The sequence below is a fragment of the Phyllobates terribilis genome, unplaced genomic scaffold (genome assembly GCF_046119375.1).
Source record: "Phyllobates terribilis strain yellow unplaced genomic scaffold, ASM4611937v1 Scaffold_3188__1_contigs__length_86984, whole genome shotgun sequence".
Taxonomy (NCBI): domain Eukaryota; kingdom Metazoa; phylum Chordata; class Amphibia; order Anura; family Dendrobatidae; genus Phyllobates; species Phyllobates terribilis.
The window spans coordinates 65,686-83,311 of record NW_027365942.1 but is presented as its reverse complement, the minus strand read 5'-3'; the positions used below and the strand labels follow the sequence as shown (position 1 = coordinate 83,311).

Sequence of the window (17,626 nt, the reverse complement as noted above, 5' to 3'; positions counted from 1 at the left end):
CTGTGTACAGTACAGTGTGTATGAGGAGGATGGAGCAGCTTCATCTAGTGGTGTCAGTGCTGACCTGTGTACAGTACAGTGTGTATGAGGGGATGGAGCAGCTTCATCTAGTGGTGTCAGTGCTGACCTGTGTACAGTACAGTGTGTATGAGGGGGATGGAGCAGCTTCATCTAGTGGTGTCAGTGGTGACCTGTGTACAGTACAGTGTGTATGAGGGGGATGGAGCAGCTTCATCTAGTGGTGTCAGTGGTGACCTGTGTACAGTACAGTGTGTATGAGGGGGATGGAGCAGCTTCATCTAGTGGTGTCAGTGCTGACCTGTGTACAGTACAGTGTGTATGAGGAGGATGGAGCAGCTTCATCTAGTGGTGTCAGTGCTGACCTGTGTACAGTACAGTGTGTATGAGGAGGATGGAGCAGCTTCATCTAGTGGTGTCAGTACTGACCTGTGTACAGTACAGTGTGTATGAGGAGGATGGAGCAGCTTCATCTAGTGGTGTCAGTACTGACCTGTGTACAGTACAGTGTGTATGAGGGGGATGGAGCAGCTTCATCTAGTGGTGTCAGTGCTGACCTGTGTACAGTACAGTGTGTATGAGGAGGATGGAGCAGCTTCATCTAGTGGTGTCAGTGCTGACCTGTGTACAGTACAGTGTGTATGAGGAGGATGGAGCAGCTTCATCTAGTGGTGTCAGTGCTGACCTGTGTACAGTACAGTGTGTATGAGGAGGATGGAGCAGCTTCATCTAGTGGTGTCAGTGCTGACCTGTGTACAGTACAGTGTGTATGAGGGGGATGGAGCAGCTTCATCTAGTGGTGTCAGTACTGACCTGTGTACAGTACAGTGTGTATGAGGAGGATGGAGCAGCTTCATCTAGTGGTGTCAGTGCTGACCTGTGTACAGTACAGTGTGTACGAGGAGGATGGAGCATCGCCATCTAGTGGTGACCTGTGTACAGTGGAGCGGATAATGTGACACCTCTGATGATCTATTGATCTTGGCCGCGGGCTCGGAGCATCACCTGCATTGTGTAAGTAACGGGAACGAGCTCGTCTGTGCATTTGACGTATCGTGGACGCGCAGTAGGAGGCAGGGCTGGCGCATGCGCAGTGAGCGGCCTCTCTCTGGCTAGTCGCTGGTGGCCGTCGCCATTTTGTTGGGCACCGGACGTTGGATTCCGGGTCTCTGTCGCCTCCGGTGAAGCCGCCTCCTCCTCCCGGGACTCCTCCTCCTCTCGTCTGCGGGAACGACTCACAACCGGGAGCCCGGAGGAGCCATGGACGATGACGGACAACCGCGGACCCTGTGAGTGTGAGACAGCTGGAGGCCTCCGGAGAGCGGCCTGTCACTGGCGATGTGCCCCCCGTGTGTGCTCCCCCTGTCACTGGCGATGTGCCCCCCGTGTGTGCTCCCCCTGTCACTGGCGATGTGCCCCCCGTGTGTGCTCCCCCTGTCACTGGCGATGTGCCCCCCGTGTGTGCTCCCCCTGTCACTGGCGATGTGCCCCCCGTGTGTGCTCCCCCTGTCACTGGCGATGTGCCCCCCGTGTGTGCTCCCCCTGTCACTGGCGATGTGCCCCCCGTGTGTGCTCCCCCTGTCACTGGCGATGTGCCCCCCGTGTGTGCTCCCCCTGTCACTGGCGATGTGCCCCCCGTGTGTGCCCCCCCTGTCACTGGCGATGTGCCCCCCGTGTGTGCCCCCCCTGTCACTGGCGATGTGCCCCCCCGTGTGTGCTCCCCCTGTCACTGGCGATGTGCCCCCCGTGTGTGCCCCCCCTGTCACTGGCGATGTGCCCCCCGTGTGTGCTCCCCCTGTCACTGGCGATGTGCCCCCCGTGTGTGCTCCCCCTGTCACTGGCGATGTGCCCCCCCGTGTGTGCCCCCCCTGTCACTGGCGATGTGCCCCCCGTGTGTGCCCCCCCCTGTCACTGGCGATGTGCCCCCCGTGTGTGCTCCCCCTGTCACTGGCGATGTGCCCCCCCGTGTGTGCTCCCCCTGTCACTGGCGATGTGCCCCCCCGTGTGTGCCCCCCCTGTCACTGGCGATGTGCCCCCCGTGTGTGCCCCCCCCTGTCACTGGCGATGTGCCCCCCGTGTGTGCTCCCCCTGTCACTGGCGATGTGCCCCCCCCGTGTGTGCTCCCCCTGTCACTGGCGATGCGCCCCCCGTGTGTGCTCCCTCTGTCACTGGCGATGTGCCCCCCGTGTGTGCTCCCCCTGTCACTGGCGATGTGCCCCCCGTGTGTGCTCCCCCTGTCACTGGCGATGTGCCCCCCCGTGTGTGCTCCCCCTGTCACTGGCGATGTGCCCCCCGTGTGTGCTCCCCCTGTCACTGGCGATGTGCCCCCCGTGTGTGCTCCCCCTGTCACTGGCGATGTGCCCCCCGTGTGTGCCCCCCCTGTCACTGGCGATGTGCCCCCCCGTGTGTGCCCCCCCTGTCACTGGCGATGTGCCCCCCCGTGTGTGCCCCCCCTGTCACTGGCTATGTGCCCCCCCGTGTGTGCTCCCCCTGTCACTGGCGATGTGCCCCCCGTGTGTGCTCCCTCTGTCACTGGCGATGTGCCCCCCGTGTGTGCCCCCCTGTCACTGGCGATGTGCCCCCCGTGTGTGCTCCCCCTGTCACTGGCGATGTGCCCCCCGTGTGTGCTCCCCCTGTCACTGGCGATGTGCCCCCCGTGTGTGCTCCCCCTGTCACTGGCGATGTGCCCCCCCGTGTGTGCTCCCCCTGTCACTGGCGATGTGCCCCCCCGTGTGTGCTCCCTCTGTCACTGGCGATGTGCCCCCCCGTGTGTGCTCCCCCTGTCACTGGCGATGTGCCCCCCGTGTGTGCTCCCCCTGTCACTGGCGATGTGCCCCCCCGTGTGTGCTCCCCCTGTCACTGGCGATGTGCCCCCCGTGTGTGCCCCCCCTGTCACTGGCGATGTGCCCCCCGTGTGTGCTCCCCCTGTCACTGGCGATGTGCCCCCCGTGTGTGCTCCCCCTGTCGCTGGCGATGTGCCCCCCCGTGTGTGCTCCCCCTGTCGCTGGCGATGTGCCCCCCCGTGTGTGCTCCCCCTGTCGCTGGCGATGTGCCCCCCCGTGTGTGCTCCCCCTGTCGCTGGCGATGTGCCCCCCCGTGTGTGCTCCCCCTGTCGCTGGCGATGTGCTCCCCCTGTCGCTGGCGATGTGCCCCCCCGTGTGTGCTCCCCCTGTCACTGGCGATGTGCCCCCCCCGTGTGTGCTCCCCCTGTCACTGGCGATGTGCCCCCCGTGTGTGCTCCCCCTGTCACTGGCGATGTGCCCCCCGTGTGTGCTCCCCCTGTCACTGGCGATGTGCCCCCCCGTGTGTGCTCCCTCTGTCACTGGCGATGTGCCCCCCTGTCACTGGCGATGTGCCCCCCGTGTGTGCTCCCCCTGTCACTGGCGATGTGCCCCCCGTGTGTGCTCCCCCTGTCACTGGCGATGTGCCCCCCCGTGTGTGCCCCCCTGTCACTGGCGATGTGCCCCCCCGTGTGTGCTCCCCCTGTCACTGGCGATGTGCCCCCCGTGTGTGCTCCCCCTGTCACTGGCGATGTGCCCCCCCGTGTGTGCTCCCCCTGTCACTGGCGATGTGCCCCCCGTGTGTGCTCCCTCTGTCACTGGCGATGTGCTCCCCGTGTGTGCCCCCCTGTCACTGGCGATGTGCCCCCCGTGTGTGCTCCCCCTGTCACTGGCGATGTGCCCCCCGTGTGTGCTCCCCCTGTCACTGGCGATGTGCCCCCCGTGTGTGCCCCCCTGTCACTGGCGATGTGCCCCCCGTGTGTGCTCCCCCTGTCACTGGCGATGTGCCCCCCGTGTGTGCTCCCCCTGTCACTGGCGATGTGCCCCCCCGTGTGTGCTCCCCCTGTCACTGGCGATGTGCCCCCCCGTGTGTGCTCCCCCTGTCGCTGGCGATGTGCTCCCCCTGTCGCTGGCGATGTGCTCCCCCTGTCGCTGGCGATGTGCCCCCCGTGTGTGCTCCCCCTGTCGCTGGCGATGTGCCCCCCCGTGTGTGCTCCCCCTGTCACTGGCGATGTGCCCCCCGTGTGTGCTCCCTCTGTCACTGGCGATGTGCTCCCCCTGTCACTGGCGATGTGCCCCCCGTGTGTGCTCCCCCTGTCACTGGCGATGTGCCCCCCCGTGTGTGCTCCCCCTGTCGCTGGCGATGTGCTCCCCCTGTCGCTGGCGATGTGCTCCCCCTGTCGCTGGCGATGTGCTCCCCCTGTCGCTGGCGATGTGCCCCCCGTGTGTGCTCCCCCTGTCGCTGGCGATGTGCCCCCCCGTGTGTGCTCCCCCTGTCGCTGGCGATGTGCCCCCCCGTGTGTGCTCCCCCTGTCGCTGGCGATGTGCCCCCCCGTGTGTGCTCCCCCTGTCACTGGCGATGTGCCCCCCGTGTGTGCTCCCCCTGTCGCTGGCGATGTGCCCCCCCGTGTGTGCTCCCCCTGTCGCTGGCCATGTGCCCCCTGTCGCTGGCGATGTGCTCCCCCTGTCGCTGGCGATGTGCCCCCCGTGTGTGCTCCCCCTGTCGCTGGCGATGTGCCCCCCCGTGTGTGCTCCCCCTGTCGCTGGCGATGTGCCCCCCCGTGTGTGCTCCCCCTGTCGCTGGCGATGTGCCCCCCCGTGTGTGCTCCCCCTGTCGCTGGCCATGTGCTCCCCCTGTCGCTGGCCATGTGCTCCCCCTGTCGCTGGCGATGTGCTCCCCCTGTCGCTGGCGATGTGCCCCCCCGTGTGTGCTCCCCCTGTCGCTGGCGATGTGCCCCCCCGTGTGTGCTGTCGCTGGCGATGTGCCCCCCCGTGTGTGCTCCCCCTGTCGCTGGCGATGTGCCCCCCCGTGTGTGCTGTCGCTGGCGATGTGCCCCCCCGTGTGTGCTCCCCCTGTCGCTGGCGATGTGCCCCCCCGTGTGTGCTCCCCCTGTCGCTGGCGATGTGCCCCCCCGTGTGTGCTCCCCCTGTCGCTGGCGATGTGCCCCCCCGTGTGTGCTCCACCTGTCGCTGGCGATGTGCCCCCCCGTGTGTGCTCCCCCTGTCGCTGGCGATGTGCGCCCCCGTGTGTGCTCCCCCTGTCGCTGGCGATGTGCCCCCCCCGTGTGTGCTCCCCCTGTCGCTGGCGATGTGCCCCCCCCGTGTGTGCTCCCCCTGTCGCTGGCGATGTGCCCCCCCCGTGTGTGCTCCCCCTGTCGCTGGCGATGTGCCCCCCCCGTGTGTGCTCCCCCTGTCGCTGGCGATGTGCCCCCCCGTGTCTGCTCCCCCTGTCGCTGGCGATGTGCCCCCCCCGTGTGTGCTCCCCCTGTCGCTGGCGATGTGCCCCCCGTGTGTGCTCCCCCTGTCGCTGGCGATGTGCCCCCCGTGTCTGCTCCCCCTGTCGCTGGCGATGTGCCCCCCCCCCGTGTCTGCTCCCCCTGTCGCTGGCGATGTGCCCCCCCCCGTGTGTGCTCCCCCTGTCGCTGGCGATGTGCTCCCCCTGTCGCTGGCGATGTGCCCCCCCGTGTGTGCTCCCCCTGTCGCTGGCGATGTGCTCCCCCTGTCGCTGGCGATGTGCCCCCCCGTGTGTGCTCCCCCTGTCGCTGGCGATGTGCCCCCCCGTGTGTGCTCCCCCTGTCGCTGGCGATGTGCCCCCCCGTGTGTGCTCCCCCTGTCGCTGGCGATGTGCCCCCCCGTGTGTGCTCCCCCTGTCGCTGGCGATGTGCCCCCCCGTGTGTGCTCCCCCTGTCGCTGGCGATGTGCCCCCCCCGTGTGTGCCCCCCCTGTCGCTGGCGATGTGCCCCCCCTGTCGCTGGCGATGTGCCCCCCCTGTCGCTGGCGATGTGCCCCCCCGTGTGTGCTCCCCCTGTCGCTGGCGATGTGCCCCCCCGTGTGTGCTCCCCCTGTCGCTGGCGATGTGCCCCCCCGTGTGTGCTCCCGCTGGCGATGTGCCCCCCCCGTGTGTGCTCCCCCTGTCGCTGGCGATGTGCCCCCCCCGTGTGTGCTCCCCCTGTCGCTGGCGATGTGCCCCCCCCCGTGTGTGCTCCCCCTGTCGCTGGCGATGTGCCCCCCCCGTGTGTGCTCCCCCTGTCGCTGGCGATGTGCCCCCCCCGTGTGTGCTCCCCCTGTCGCTGGCGATGTGCCCCCCCCGTGTGTGCTCCCCCTGTCGCTGGCGATGTGCCCCCCCCGTGTGTGCTCCCCCTGTTGCTGGCGATGTGCCCCCCCCGTGTGTGCTCCCCCTGTCGCTGGCGATGTGCCCCCCGTGTCTGCTCCCCCTGTCGCTGGCGATGTGCCCCCCCCCCCCCGTGTCTGCTCCCCCTGTCGCTGGCGATGTGCCCCCCCCCCCCCGTGTCTGCTCCCCCTGTCGCTGGCGATGTGCTCCCCCTGTCGCTGGCGATGTGCCCCCCCCCCCCGTGTCTGCCCCCCCTGTCGCTGGCGATGTGCCCCCCCCCCCCCGTGTCTGCCCTCCCCTGTCGCTGGCGATGTGCCTCCCCTGTCGCTGGCGATGTGCCTCCCCTGTCGCTGGCGATGTGCCTCCCCTGTCACTGGCGATGTGCCCCCCGTGTCTGCCCCCCCCTGTCACTGGCGATGTGCCCCCCCCGTGTCTGCTCCCCCTGTCACTGGCGATGTGCCCCCCCGTGTCTGCTCCCCCTGTCACTGGCGATGTGCCCCCCCGTGTCTGCTCCCCCTGTCACTGGCGATGTGCCCCCCGTGTCTGCTCCCCCTGTCACTGGCGAGTATGAGAGGTGTGGCGTCGAGGAGGGGCCGGGGTGACGGGCAGGAGAGGCGTGGCGTCGGGGAGGGGCCGGGGTGACGGGCAGGAGAGGCGTGGCGTCGGGGAGGGGCCGGGGTGACGGGCAGGAGAGGCGTGGCGTCGGGGAGGAGCTGTTCCGCCCCCTCCTTTTGCCGGTGGTCTCACGCCATGGCTTTCCCTTCTCTCCGCAGCTATGTTGGGAATCTCTCCAGAGACGTCACAGAAGTTCTCATCCTCCAGTTGTTCAGTCAGATTGGACCTTGTAAAAGCTGTAAGATGATCACTGAGGTAGGTGGGCGGCCATTATGTGAGACCCCGGCTTCAGTGTCACTCTGTCCCCGTTGTCGGTGCAGCTGATTGCGGCCCTATCCAGGAGATACAGTGCTGTGAAAGTTTTTGCCCCCTTCCTGATTCCTTATTCTTTTCCATGTTTTTCACAGTTAAATGTTTCAGATCACAAAAACCAATGTAAATATCAGACACAGATAACACAAATCACACAGGACCCTGCAGGTTTGGATTTCTTTTTCCCTTAATAATAAAGACCTTCATTTATAAGCTGCATTTTGTGTTACTTGTGATATCTTTGTCGAATATTTACACTTTTTTTGTGATCTGAAACATTTAAGTGATAAACAAGGAAAAGAATAAGAAATCAGGAAGAGGGCAAATACTTTTTCCCACCCCTGTACCTGGTGACTGATGCCTATAGCGCCCTCTCCTGTCTCCCCCATACACTGTTAGGTTGCGCTTCCGTTTACTTCATGGGGCAATGAGAAGGCCGGCACCTCTCTGCAGCGGCTTCTCTCCCCTGGAGAGTACAGTATCTGCTCGATCGTTCTCTCCCCGACAACATGGCTCACACCAGACGGCGGTCAGTGAGACTCATCCAATGTGTATGGGACCGTCATGTGAGACAAGCCACAATTACTCCTTCATCTCTCACCCAATATCTCTGCTAGTTAGTATATGCCCCCTGCTGTCTTCCTGCCGGCTGCTCACAGCATAGTACAGGCCAGCTCATGGTTCATGTAACCTGCATTACAAACACGGCTGCTGTAACTTAATATAAGCTATACTTTCTATATGATCAGTTACAAGAACGCGATGACCCATCTGATGTAGAAGCTAGACAGCGACTAGTCATCAGCACAGCAAGATGCGGTAGGCCAGATGGATCCTTCATAGTCAGACCAGGTCTGCTCTGCTTGGGTCCTGGCCCTCAGACATCAGACCAGGTCTGCTCTGCTTGGGTCCTGGTCCTCAGACGTCAGACCAGGTCTGATCTGCTTGGGTCCTGGTCCTCAGACGTCAGACCAGGTCTGCTCTGCTTGGGTCCTGGTCCTCAGACGTCAGACCAGGTCTGCTCTGCTTGGGTCCTGGTCCTCAGACGTCAGACCAGGTCTGATCTGCTTGGGTCCTGGTCCTCAGACGTCAGACCGGGTCTGCTCTGCTTGGGTCCTTCATGGTCAGACCGGGTCTGCTCTGCTTGGGTCCTTCATGGTCAGACCGGGTCTGCTCTGCTTGGGTCCTTCATGGTCAGACCGGGTCTGCTCTGCTTGGGTCCTTCATGGTCGGACCGGGTCTGCTCTGCTTGGGTCCTTCATGGTCGGACCGGGTCTGCTCTGCTTGGGTCCTTCATGGTCGGACCGGGTCTGCTCTGCTTGGGTCCTTCATGGTCGGACCGGGTCTGCTCTGCTTGGGCCCTTCATGGTCGGACCGGGTCTGCTCTGCTTGGGTTCCTTCATGGCCGGGCCGGGTCTGCTCTGCTTGGGTTCCTTCATGGCCGGGCCGGGTCTGCTCTGCTTGGGTTCCTTCATGGCCGGGCCGGGTCTGCTCTGCTTGGGTTCCTTCATGGCCGGGCCGGGTCTGCTCTGCTTGGGTTCCTTCATGGCCGGGCCGGGTCTGCTCTGCTTGGGTTCCTTCATGGCCGGGCCGGGTCTGCTCTGCTTGGGTTCCTTCATGGCCGGGCCGGGTCTGCTCTGCTTGGGTTCCTTCATGGCCGGGCCGGGTCTGCTCTGCTTGGGTTCCTTCATGGCCGGGCCGGGTCTGCTCTGCTTGGGTTCCTTCATGGCCGGGCCGGGTCTGCTCTGCTTGGGTTCCTTCATGGCCGGGCCGGGTCTGCTCTGCTTGGGTTCCTTCATGGCCGGGCCGGGTCTGCTCTGCTTGGGCTCCTTCAGGGCCGGGCCGGGTCTGCTCTGCTTGGGCTCCTTCAGGGCCGGGCCGGGTCTGCTCTGCTTGGGCTCCTTCAGGGCCGGGCCGGGTCTGCTCTGCTTGGGCTCCTTCAGGGCCGGGCCGGGTCTGCTCTGCTTGGGCTCCTTCAGGGCCGGGCCGGGTCTGCTCTGCTTGGGCTCCTTCAGGGCCGGGCCGGGTCTGCTCTGCTTGGGCTCCTTCAGGGCCGGGCCGGGTCTGCTCTGCTTGGGCTCCTTCAGGGCCGGGCCGGGTCTGCTCTGCTTGGGCTCCTTCAGGGCCGGGCCGGGTCTGCTCTGCTTGGGCTCCTTCAGGGCCGGGCCGGGTCTGCTCTGCTTGGGCTCCTTCAGGGCCGGGCCGGGTCTGCTCTGCTTGGGCTCCTTCAGGGCCGGGCCGGGTCTGCTCTGCTTGGGCTCCTTCAGGGCCGGGCCGGGTCTGCTCTGCTTGGGCTCCTTCAGGGCCGGGCCGGGTCTGCTCTGCTTGGGCTCCTTCATGGCCGGGCCGGGTCTGCTCTGCTTGGGGTCCTGGTCCTCGCAGGTCAGCCCCTGTGTAATGTGGACCCCCATACTGGGCTGTAGACATGAAAGCAGTAGGACACAGACCCCCTTTCTTATATGAAATGTTGTGGGTCACCAGAAGTAGCAGAATAACACTTTCTCCTTCCACAGCAAACGGACAGCAGGAGGGTGGCTGCGTCTGTCGGGTTCTCCGTCCTGCCCAACTCCAGCAATGATCCCTACTGTTTTGTGGAGTTTTTTGAACATAGAGATGCAGCAGCCGCTTTGGCTGCCATGAATGGAAGAAAGATTCTGGGGAAGGTAAGTGCAAAGGGGTCTGTGAGAAAGAGGGTCCATGTATGAACCCATCACCCTGCTCCATTGTCTGCCCCCACTCACACTTCATGTATCGCAGAGATTTTGTCTCACACAATAAAAAAAAGTATTGTGCCCTAAGTGTTAATCATTGAATTTAAAGAAGCCCCTCGCCTCTCCCCCGGGGGCGTAACCTCCGGCCCCTCGCCTCTCCCCCGGGGGCGTAACCTCCGGCCCCTCGCCTCTCCCCCGGGGGCGTAACCTCCGGCCCCTCGCCTCTCCCCCGGGGGCGTAACCTCCGGCCCCTCGCCTCTCCCCCGGGGGCGTAACCTCCGGCCCCTCGCCTCTCCCCCGGGGGCGTAACCTCCGGCCCCTCGCCTCTCCCCCGGGGGCGTAACCTCCGGCCCCTCGCCTCTCCCCCGGGGGCGTAACCTCCGGCCCCTCGCCTCTCCCCCGGGGGCGTAACCTCCGGCCCCTCGCCTCTCCCCCGGGGGCGTAACCTCCGGCCCCTCGCCTCTCCCCCGGGGGCGTAACCTCCGGCCCCTCGCCTCTCCCCCGGGGGCGTAACCTCCGGCCCCTCGCCTCTCCCCCATGTAATAGGAGCCACCATGGGAACAAGTCTCCTCCTGTATTTTCCCCTTCACCTTTGAGTGATATTACTGAGGAGTGGAAGGAACCGCAGCAACTCAGCCACGAAGTGGAGACTCCGTAACGTTACAGAGCGGGGGGCCGAGTGCAGAAAAGTCGCCGCTGCTATGCTGACCCCATAACTGCAGAGTCCAGACCTCCTTTGGTATAAACACTGTGCTCCCGCCAGAAGCTTCATGCCCGAACAGCTGCCTGCAGCCGTACATCACCAACCACAATGCCGAGCTTCGCATGGAGTGGTGTAAAGCCCCCACCACTGGACTCTGGAGGAGACGTGTTCTGTGCAGTGACGGATCGCACTTCTCTATCTGCGTCTGATGGAGGAGTCTGGTGATTCCAGGAGGTCGTTACCTCCTGACTGCATTGTGCCGCTGGTGGAGGAGGAGGAGGAGGATGATATGGCAGGGGCGTAAATAGTGTCCAATGGGTCACGGTGCAAGGTTTGGACCCCCCGCCGCCACATATTGGTCATGTTTATGGGCCCTTGTAGCTTTCTAAATCCTTTAAGGATTATGTAGTAATGTCCCCCATCCCAGTATATATGTCCCCATCCTGCCATATTCAGTGGTGTGAAAGTATTTACCTCCTTCCTGATTTCTTATTCTTTTCCATGTTTATCACGTAAATGCTTCAGATCACAAAACAAGTGTAAATATTAGACAAATATATCACAAGTAACACAAAATGCAGGTTTTAAACTAAGGTCTTAACTATTAAGAGAAAAAGAAAACCAAACCTACAGGGTCCTGTGTGATAAAGAGGTTGCTCCCCACCCTAAAACATAAATTAAATGTGGTTTATCACATCTTTGGGAAGCTGAGTTCAATTTCCCTACCACACACAGGTCGGATTACTGCACACACACACAGGACTGATTACCGCGCACACACACAGGACTGATTACCGCACACACACACAGGACTGATTACCGCACACACACAGGACTGATTACCGCACACACACAGGACTGATTACCGCATACACACAGGACTGATTACCGCACACACACAGGTCGGATTACCGCACACACACACAGGACTGATTACCGCACACACACACAGGACTGATTACCGCACACACACACAGGACTGATTACCGCACACACACACAGGACTGATTACCGCACACACACACAGGACTGATTACCGCACACACACACAGGACTGATTACCGCGCACACACACACAGGACTGATTACCGCGCACACACACACAGGACTGATTACCGCGCACGCACACACAGGACTGATTACCGCGCACGCACACACAGGACTGATTACCGCGCACGCACACACAGGACTGATTACCGCGCACGCACACACAGGACTGATTACCGCGCACGCACACACAGGACTGATTACCGCGCACGCACACACAGGACTGATTACCGCGCACGCACACACAGGACTGATTACCGCGCACGCACACACAGGACTGATTACCGCGCACGCACACACAGGACTGATTACCGCGCACGCACACACAGGACTGATTACCGCGCACGCACACACAGGACTGATTACCGCGCACGCACACACAGGACTGATTACCGCGCACGCACACACAGGACTGATTACCGCGCACGCACACACAGGACTGATTACCGCGCACGCACACACAGGACTGATTACCGCGCACGCACACACAGGACTGATTACCGCGCACGCACACACAGGACTGATTACCGCGCACGCACACACAGGACTGATTACCGCGCACGCACACACAGGACTGATTACCGCGCACGCACACACAGGACTGATTACCGCGCACGCACACACAGGACTGATTACCGCGCACGCACACACAGGACTGATTACCGCGCACGCACACACAGGACTGATTACCGCGCACGCACACACAGGACTGATTACCGCGCACGCACACACAGGACTGATTACCGCGCACGCACACACAGGACTGATTACCGCGCACGCACACACAGGACTGATTACCGCGCACGCACACACAGGACTGATTACCGCGCACGCACACACAGGACTGATTACCGCGCACGCACACACAGGACTGATTACCGCGCACGCACACACAGGACTGATTACCGCGCACGCACACACAGGACTGATTACCGCGCACGCACACACAGGACTGATTACTTGTCAGGCAAAATGTATTTTTGTTCTAGTTTAAAAAAATGAGAGATGTCTTAAATCTCCACCCCCTGCTCATTTTGAAGAGGCTAAATAGAACTACTCTTGCTCCCCCTCAAGCAAGGAATTTTTATAACCGCCATAAAACGTCAGCAAGCATACTGGTATACCCTGGATTTTCCCTCCAAAATCCTATTGTCTAATTGTACAAACTTTTAATGTTGATTTTAATAATGCACATGACTGTCACAAACACAGGGACCACATTTTTGAGATGTTCACCTTTTCCCAATTGTGATCGTGTGGTTTTCGTGGCTGGGAGACCACCAGGAACCTGGGAAATGGGTTCTGAGCTTCTGAGCGTCATAGAGATAACATATTTGATATCTATCTTCATGAATATTGGTGATGGCAAACATGATGTATCCATCTTGGATGTGAGACCCCCCCATACCAAGATATGAAATCTGAAGGATTTTTATGTCTTATGCAGCTGGGTGGGTTCACAAAACCGAGCCCCCATGTGAGGTAAACAACATGGGTGTCTCCTAGAGTTTTGGCCCCTTACTAAAAACCAGAACGGCCATTTTAATTCATTCTTACCCGGGACGTCAGACGCACGCACTCCTCGCTGCGTGGAAGAATCACATTTAATTTCCGGGGAGCCGTCCCCCCACAGAATCTGAGACCATCACCCCGTGGCGCATGTTTTGCTATTATTTACCCCTTTTATTTTAAGAACTGTTTATGCTTATATGTACAGTGTCTCTTTTATAATATCTTGTATATCTTTTGTAAACACAGCCCACTTTCGGGAGTAAATCATTATTTACCAGCTTCGTTCTTCTTGTCCTATGTCGAGCAAACACGTTCCTCACTCGCTAATTCACCTTACGTAACTGGTACCCGATCCACCTGTTAAGCGATCGGTGGTGGCAGTATACCAGTATTTATGTGATATTGTGGTTTGAGGGTGGCTGGACGGAGGTATATATACGTTCCTGTAAGGAACTGGTGGTATATATAATTCCTGTCACATCACGTGCCACAATAGTCGGCATAAATTAGAGCAGCTGTGCCCGTGCTTATCCTCGGTCATTACCGTGTTTGACCAGCAGGATAAGGGGGCGCCAGAGGGCTGCAAGGTCTGACCAAGTGTTTTCCTGACAATTGGTGGCAAGCTGTGGGATCATAGGACATTAGTGATCTGGTTTGAGCAATCATTCCTCTCACTAAAAACTTGCACGGTTCTTACCTGGACCCTGCACAAAAGTTTTGAAGATCGAACTCAGTGTTTATTAGATCTGAGACAATACTGTATGTGTAGCAGTTACCCCTACCCTTCTTCGGTTTTTCTTTTCTATCTTTATTTTGGTGATCATGGTCATCGTTGGGGAGCCCTGGTACAGCCAGCAGAAAAAGGACACTCTTATTGGAATATGTATAACCAAAGGCATTGACGCCCTCGGCAAAAACAAAGAACAAATGGTTGCTGCACTGGCAACTGGAGGCCGAGCAAGCCCTTCTCCAGACCTTAGCAGGGCCAGGGGTCAGCCGAGATATGGACAGTACTGCTGCAAGGGTCCCACCTGTAGACGCATGCCGCGTCATTGACCAGGGCAGCGTGGACCCCTATCTGCAGATGGCTCTACAGTAACTTCCTGCAGAGGATCATGAAGGACGGCTGAAAGTAATTCAGCAGCACCAGGAGGCTGAGAGAGTCCAGCGAGAGGCCGAGAGAGCCGAGCGAGCGGAGGCCGAGAGAGCCCAGCGAGAGGCTCCCGATCGGCGAGCGGAGGCCCAAGCTCAGAGGGCCCATAAACTGCAGATGGCCCAACTCGGGATCCCAGCTTCCACCTCACGGAACGGTGAGACCAACAATGCGACCCTGTTTAAACCCCGTCCGGAGCACTTTCCTGTGATGGAAAAGGACGGCGACCTCGACACCTTTCTGAGGGGTTTTGAAAAAGACTTGCAGACAGTACCAACTGCCCGAGGGCCAGTGGGCTCGATACTTAACTGCAGGGCTGCGAGACAAAGCTCTGGATGTGTTTGTGACTCTTCCTCCGAGCCTCGATGGGAACTATGACGCCATTAAGGAGGCCCTAATCCAGAGGTTCCAACTGACTCCTGAGGTGTACCGTAAAAAGTTCCGGAACCTCCAACGTGGACCGTACGACAGTTACAGCGATGTGGTGCATGGGCTCCGAACCAACTTTGAGCAGTGGATCCAAGGACTGTCAGCGACCACCTTTGAGCAGCTAAAGGACCTAATGGTGAAAGACCAGTTCCTGCATCTGTGTCCGAATGAGGTACGGCAGTTCGTGATGGATCGGTAGCCACCAGATGCCAATAAAGCAGCGCAGATCGCCGACACCTTTTTAGGCCAACCGGAGGTACGGAAGACGGTCGTCGCCAGCTGGAAAGGGGGTAAGCAATCAACCACCATCCCTGCCCCTGCCAGCCGACCTTCCGGAGGCCTTTTTCCCGTTACCAATGCCCGGCCTGCATCTGATGCCCGCAGGTGTTATTTCTGCAACCAGACTGGTCATCTCAGCGCCACTTGCCCAGAGAAGCAGAGGAAGAACCCCCCATCCAAGGCCCCAGGGCCTAATGCATCAGTTCTTTTGGTGGGTGGGCCGGTTGGGAGGGCCTGTGAAAACTTGCAGTCTGTCATGGTGGGGGACACTCTCACTGTAGGCCTCAAGGACACTGGGGCCGAACGAACCCTCATCCGAAGTGAACTGGTGTCCCCTGAAGAGCTTTTTCCAGGAAAGACCCTGACTGTCACTGGGATTGGGGGCGTCCGATGCCCCTTGCCCATGGCCCGGGTTTTTATTGATTGGGGTGCGGGGAGTGGGGTGAAGGAAGTGGGAATATCTGAAAATCTACCTGCAAATGTTTTGTTGGGAACTGATTTGGGGAGGATGTTTGCTTATGTCCCTGACCCCCCTCCTCGATCTGATACGGTTGGTAAGGTTAATGCTGATCATGTGAATGTCAATGCTTTACCTGCTGATGATGATGATGATGATGTATTGGAAGGTGCAGGAGAACTCAGCCATGTCACGCTGCGGGGTGATATTGCTGAGGATCCCCTAGCAGGAGCAAGTGTCAGTGCTAAAGGTAATGGGGAGAGGCACGGGGACCATGAAGCAGGTGGTGCTGTGCCAGTGACCAGTGTCACAACAGATGGTGACCTGGCTGATAGTCGCTGCCCCATACGTAGCACTGTGCCTGAGGTAATGGGGGAGGATGGGGAAGTAGTACTCATAGCCGCACAGGCTGATGGGATGGTGTTATTCCCCTGGGAGACGGCCTATATAGCCGCTGTTACCTGCAGTCAGAGTGCCCAGAACGCAAGTAAAGCCCTGCCTTCTGGACCCTCCTCGGACAGAGGAATAACAGAATCAGGTATGGACCCAGAGCCGGTCCCAGAGGGTCCCAGTGAGGACGTGGCCTTAACCTCACTTCTGGCTTCCTCCAGCCAGGAGTTTCAGGCAGCTCTGCACTCAGATGCTAGCCTGGAGACGTTAAGGAGCCTCGCTGAGAAACCCACCTCCGAGACGGATAAGGAGAGGGTATTCTGGGACCAAGGGAGGTTGTATCGGGAGACAGTTCCCTGTACACCCCAACAGGAGTGGCTGAGGGAAAGACAGCTGGTCCTCCCCTACCAATTCAGGGATGAGTTGTTGCGGATCGCCCATGAGATTCCACTCGCTGGACACTTGGGGGTCAGCAAAACCAAGGCCCGGATGTCTCACCACTTTCATTGGCCCAAAATGAGGACAGATGTGGTGAACTACTGTCGCTCCTGTACCACATGTCAAAGAGTGGGAAAGTCAGAGCCGGCTCCCAAAGCCCCCCTGATCTTTTTGCCAGTGATAGAGGAGCCTTTCCAGAGGATTGCTGTGGACATTGTGGGACCACTGGCCATGCCCAGCAGCTCTGGAAAACGTTTCATCCTTACCGTGGTAGACTATGCTACTCGGTATCCGGAGGCAGTAGCCCTGTCCTCAATTAGGGCGGATAAGGTGGCGGACGCCCTCTTGGCCATCTTTTCGTGAGTAGGCTTCCCCAGGGAGATGCTTACCCACCAGGGGACTCAGTTCATGTCTCGCTTAATGGAGGCCCTATGTAAGAAAATGCAGGTGCAGCATCTGGTATCGAGCGCGTATCATCCCCAAACCAATGGTTTGTGTGAGCGATTCAACGGTACCCTCAAACAGATGTTAAAAATGCTGGTTGAGACCCAGGGACGCGACTAGGAGCGTTACCTCCCACACCTGCTATTTGCTTACAGAGAGATTCCACAGGCCTCGACCGGGTTCTCCCCCTTTGAACTCCTGTATGGCAGGCGTGTCCGAGGACCCCTTGGGTTGATAAGGGAATTCTGGGAAGAAGAGCCGAGCTCCCCAGGAGTGTCCATCGTGGAGTATGTCATGCGCTTCCGTGACAAGATGCAGACCTTGACGCAGTTGGTGCATGACAACATGGCGCAAGCCCAGGCTGACCAGAAGCATTGGTACGACCAGAACGCCCGAGAGCGGACCTACAAGGTGGGTCAGAAGGTGTGCGTGCTGGTCCCCGCACCAAAGGACAAGCTTCAGGCGGCCTGGGAAGGCCCGTACGTCATTCACCAACAGCTCAACCCGGTCACCTACGTGATCACTCTTGACCACGCGCGGGGTAGGCGGAAGGCTTTTCACGTTAATATGATGAATGCTCATCAAGAACATGGAGCCTGCGTCCTACCGGTCTGCAGCCTGCCCATGGATGGGGAGGACGACCCCCTCTTGGACATGCTAGCCCAAGCGAAGGCCAGCGGGTCCCTAGAGGATGTAGAGATAAGCGACTTGCTATCCGCAGACCAGAGGTCTCAGATGCGAGCAGTGCTGAAACCCTTCCAAGCAGTGTTCACCAAACTGCCTGGCAGGACTGAGGCGGCGGTCCATGAAGTGGACATAGGGAATCATGCCCCACTGCGGCGGACAGCCTATCGAATCTCCGACGAGGTGCAGCATGTCATGCGCCTGGAGGTCGAGGAGATGCTGAAGTTGGGGGTGATTAAGCGGTCCAAGAGCGCGTGGGCCTCACCTGTAGTCCTTGTGCCAAAGAAGGACCGGACCACCCGGTTCTGTGTGGACTACAGGGG

The 17,626-nt window shown here is 60.0% G+C and overlaps 1 protein-coding gene across 2 annotated transcripts in view; it reads left to right on the top strand.

Moving 5' to 3' along the window:
• The first annotated feature begins 1,069 nt into the window (after positions 1 to 1,069).
• Positions 1,070 to 17,626, top strand: part of TIAL1 (TIA1 cytotoxic granule associated RNA binding protein like 1) — a 39,498-nt gene continuing 22,941 nt past the window's right edge. For both annotated transcript variants that reach the window (XM_073669240.1, XM_073669239.1), the window contains exons 1-3: positions 1,070 to 1,307; positions 6,903 to 6,999; positions 9,570 to 9,719. In XM_073669240.1, coding sequence (XP_073525341.1) covers positions 1,279 to 1,307; positions 6,903 to 6,999; positions 9,570 to 9,719 — 276 coding nt within the window. In that variant the 5' untranslated portion in view covers positions 1,070 to 1,278. The remainder of the gene's footprint in view (positions 1,308 to 6,902; positions 7,000 to 9,569; positions 9,720 to 17,626) is intronic.